The following is a 4,437-nucleotide window of genomic DNA, read 5'->3' as shown; positions in this document are numbered from 1 at the left end:
CTATACAAGTATAATTAGACTATTCTATGAACTTTACAAGAGCATAATCAAAAGTCCCAGGCTTTGAGAAAAATGCAACTGAGCGGCTTCATTGCTTGAGTAATGATTTCACGGGCTCCGAGAAAAACCCCAGGAACGGAAGAGATGTGTCGACCGATATGTGCCACACAATTCTTTGTCCCTTGTTTTCTCTTCCTCGGCCCTCACTCTCATGGAAAGGAATTTGCAGGTTGGGTCTTCCCATCTCGGAGGAGACTGATCACTTCCCCGCCAACCGATATTTTCTTCTTTCCAAAAGTTTATCTTCAGAAGCACGTTGCTCCGTCGCCTTCTCGACAAACTAAAAAAATGCGATGAATTGTGTGACAAATAATTTCTGGCTCGTTTAAAATAAATGTACTTAGCCCGCTCTCACTTATTTGAAAACTTATTTCATATGTAGTATATAAACCTTAGATAATCTATAAAAGAATCAAATAGTAACTTGAGAAAAATAACTCAAGTTTGAGTTTCGGAATTGAGTGAATAAAACGAGTTTAAATAATCAAAGCGGATCTCTCGGTCCCTTTATGAACACTTCAAATCCAAATTAGCTCGTATTGAATCCCGGAAACAAGTTTTTTTTATTATACTTACTATAATAAACACATATACAATATATTTCAAAAACACTTTTAGATTTCTATCAAACACTTTCACATAAGAGTAAATCCTAAGTCGGGTTGAGACTCGGGACGACCCCGATTCCGCTCGAGACTCAAAGGCGTCTTTTGGTTGTTGGCGCTGCGCCGCCCATCTGACACCTACATATCTGTCCTGACTCGCTGCCAATTTTATTAATATTAAAAACATAGAAACACAAAATGATGTTTATCGAAAAAAGACTAGAAACCAGAGGGGAGAATTCTTTTCAAAACTAGCAAAGTTATAGCGTTTATTGACAAACCAACCAATCAATGGTATTAGTATAAACAAATCCCTTAAAACCCTTGACCCAAAACGATTTGTAGCTTTTTTTAAATATCCAGAAAACAAAAAATCGAGACTTTACCTCGAGTAAATTATTAAACTCTTTAGCATAGAGATAAACACCCACACATTATTCTTGCGCCAAAACGTTAATGTAAATAAATAATAATAAAAAAGACAAGCACATTTATAATTATAATATGAAAGAGGACGCCATAAAACTAACCCCATAAAGTTGAAGGAGAAAGTGAAGAAAATAAGTACACGAGACCAACGGAAAAAGAAGCCATGCGAGGAGAGTTTGCTTAACTATAGAGTATAAGGGATGGAAAACCTAACTTGATAGAGTTAAATATGGCAATCCTCTCGCTAAACACTACTACGTACGACTTTACATAAAGCTGTTGCGAAATCAGCTTAAAACGACAACTTCACTTGACCTCTTCTTCATCTTCCTCGTCATCATCTTCTTCCTCATCATCCTCTTCTTCAGAATCCTCATCTTCCTTGCCCTGAAACCACTCAATTTTTCAAGACTACAAAAGATTTTCACACACATATAATACTCGTTGTACAGAGAAACTCTAAACCTCGCCATGTGAATGCTGTTTTAAAGATAAAACCCCGTGAACCCAAGCAACACAGTACAACCATGAAGTTTACTTAATGGAGAAGTGATCCAAAATAAAATAAAAAATGATGAAACATTTGTTAGGGTAATTCTAAATGCTAATGTTTCTCCTAAGTAACCTAAGTAACAACGCCAGTCTTTAAAATAAGTAATAATTTTCAACACAAGATTACCACGTAAAATTCAAAACTAGAATCCTGCAACAAAGGTTATAAATTGGTTTTTGTCATGTGATTGACAAAACAAAGCATAGAAGGATTTCAGAACTAGTTTTTTTAAGCCATAACTTCTTTGGAGAAAAGCCTAACAAAAGCTTTCACAAACTAAAGGAACTTGATGATGCATAAAAATTGATAATTACTCTATTTTTACCTCTTCATCAGCCTCTTCATCAAAGTCCTCCTACACCAACGAAAAATCATATGATATCATTATATTAATTACAACAAAATTAATAGCTATAAAACGAACGAATGTGTGAATTGAAGTTACATTGTTGAAGTACGCAAGGGGGTTCGGCCACAAATCTTCTTTTATGATATCTGCAATCTGTAATATAACAAGTGCATGACAGTTTCATTAGATTAAATATTGCTCTGAATTCATTTTAGCAAAGCACGACACATGTATGGTGAAGAACCAACATCGTCATTCATTTCTTCTTCATCCATATCCTCTTTCTGCTGAGTATCACTGAACCAACTAAAAAAGCTGCAACGCAATGTTTAAACACGGAAATTAGAAAAAATATTGGAATAATGGAAATGAAAAAAAAAAATCATTTTTCCCCTTAAGCTCTTGATTACATCAAATCGATCTCAAGCGTAAGCACGTAACAAAATATTTGGAAGATGTAAGTAACCTTTCTATAGTTGGAGGCCTCTTTTTCCCCTTCTTCTCATGGTTAAGTCCGTTGGGAATTACCTTCAGAAATAGGAAACGAAGCAAGTTATGTATCGGGACATTGCTAAAGAGAAAATCGATAGATATTTACATACTACAAATCAGAGAAAATAAATACCATTCCCTCTTTCCACTTTATTGATGTCGCTTTAATTTTTGTCCCTTCATCATGGAAGGTGAAGCTCTTCGTAAGCACTGTATCCTCAAAATAAGGATTGGGACTGAAGTACTGCAGAATTGTTTTTGCGACCCCAAATTAAATTTGAAACCATTCAAACATGCCCTTGTAGTATTAAACACTGAAATCGTGCCAATGACTAACATGTGTAACGAGAAGATTGCTAAAACTTACAAATGAGATCGAGTAACCCGATTTCACATCTACGGAATCCACAACTTCCAGCGAAGTCAAATGCTTGAAAACCTGAATGCATTAAAATGATGACACTACTGAAAAGTAAGCCACGTACACAAGCGACATTTAAGTTTAAAACATCTACCAAATCACATTTCTTAAAAAAGATTAATAAACATACTTAGCCAACCTACCCTTTGATCATCAGCTGTCATAAACCCACCCAGCACCGGATGACTCAGAAACTGTAAAGAGGGAAGAAATGACTGATTCAGTAAATCTTTTATAAATAAATAAAATCTTAATAGTTTATTTTTTTTAACAGGAAAAGCAGATCAAACAAAGCTCACTAACAGCAGTCAGCCAAAAGTCGGGAATCGATTTGATTATATTGTTTCGTTGATCGTAAATTGGCTTTCGTATCACACTGTACTTCTGTTCCACCTCCAATACTTTATCACTGGCCTCCTCGTTTATCTAGACCATTTCAAAAATTAGGAGGAAAATAATAAAAACATTATGATCTTAATAAGAGTATCAAAAAGGAAAAAAAAAAATCTAGAACATATAGATAAGTGTCAATGTGGGATTTTGGTCCCAATCCAAACGTCGAGTTGACAAGGAAGTTACTTTCCATCAAGAAAATCAGCACGCAGATTCCCACAACTGGAATTTCTTACTAAAACGAATGTAATTCTAGATTTTCAACATCTGATACACACAGTTCAAACGTAATTCAATCTGGTGCCTGAACTTTAACAAAAAATTATTCAACTTTTTCCATATGGCGACACGATCAAATGCGAAGACGACAAGGAAATTCGGTACCTTTTCGAGCTCGTCTTGGATCTCCTGCAATTGCTCGACGGAGAGGATGAGCTTCGCATCAATGGCTTCGGCTTCGGCCTCTGGCGCTTCGGAGAGCTTCGGTTTTTTTCCCCTGTCCTCCACCATATTTCTGCTCCGGCAAAAACCCTAGTTGGTTCGCTAAACCCTTCGAGGTTTTGGAACAGAGTTTCTTTTATTTTTTCCTCGCGTGTGTTGAACTTGAGAGAGAGAGAGAGAACGGAACAAAAGGGTAGGGTTTTTGGACAGTTTGCTTTTAAAAATAATAATACTATGTGGCGAGACTAAAGTAAATCTTACACTTCCGACCAATCAGAGACGCCCACTTCATCTCTGTACTTTTACTTGTCGTATTATATCAAATGTAGACAATGATGGGTTTGAGTTCTAATGTGTCACGTACAGATATCCTAAGTTCATTAATGAGCTTGGGTATCAGTATCACATTTGGTAGCCCGGTGGTTCAATTGGGGAAAAATATCAAAATATCTGATCGAAATAAGATATTTATTTTTCGATTTTTAAAAATATCAGACATATCATTTAGTTTAATATAAATGACATATACATCTCTTTAAAAAAATATTATATTACAAATATCACAATTTTCATTTATTTTTTACAAAAAAAATTTGAACTCTCCAAAATACCCTTAATAGAATAAATATTTATTTATTAAAAAAAATAAAAAAAATCTCTCTTTATAAAAAAATCTTTAACTTTTTATAAAGAA

The 4,437-nt window shown here is 34.8% G+C and overlaps 1 protein-coding gene across 1 annotated transcript; it reads right to left on the bottom strand.

Moving 5' to 3' along the window:
* Positions 1-1,135: 1,135 nt before the first annotated feature.
* LOC149384197 (NAP1-related protein 2-like) lies at positions 1,136-3,924 on the bottom strand. Its single transcript, XM_089629656.1, has 10 exons — positions 3,687-3,924; positions 3,213-3,335; positions 3,053-3,103; positions 2,856-2,927; positions 2,622-2,732; positions 2,463-2,524; positions 2,245-2,311; positions 2,093-2,149; positions 1,973-2,002; positions 1,136-1,481 (listed from the first exon to the last, which is right to left on the bottom strand). The coding sequence occupies exons 1-10, from the start codon at positions 3,810-3,812 to the stop codon at positions 1,401-1,403; spliced, it is 780 nt and encodes a 259-aa protein (XP_089485782.1). The 5' UTR covers positions 3,813-3,924; the 3' UTR covers positions 1,136-1,400.
* Positions 3,925-4,437: the final 513 nt, after the last annotated feature.

This window comes from Urtica dioica, chromosome 10 (assembly GCF_054948205.1).
Source record: "Urtica dioica subsp. dioica isolate 48M chromosome 10, U.dioica_male_clone48M_v1_H2, whole genome shotgun sequence".
Classification (NCBI taxonomy): domain Eukaryota; kingdom Viridiplantae; phylum Streptophyta; class Magnoliopsida; order Rosales; family Urticaceae; genus Urtica; species Urtica dioica.
This window is presented reverse-complemented; position numbering and strand designations above follow the sequence as displayed.

What these genes read in the sequence shown, in the direction of transcription:
- LOC149384197 (XM_089629656.1), bottom strand. Translation starts at nt 3,812, where the DNA reads ATGGTGGAGGACAGGGGAAAAAAACCGAAGCTCTCCGAAGCGCCAGAG. An exon ending in CCGACTTTTGGCTGACTGCT is followed by an intron (nt 3,104 to 3,212) that starts GTTAGTGAGCTT and finishes CCCTCTTTACAG; the next exon opens with TTTCTGAGTCATCCGGTGCT. An exon ending in TGACAGCTGATGATCAAAGG is followed by an intron (nt 2,928 to 3,052) that starts GTAGGTTGGCTA and finishes TAATGCATTCAG; the next exon opens with GTTTTCAAGCATTTGACTTC.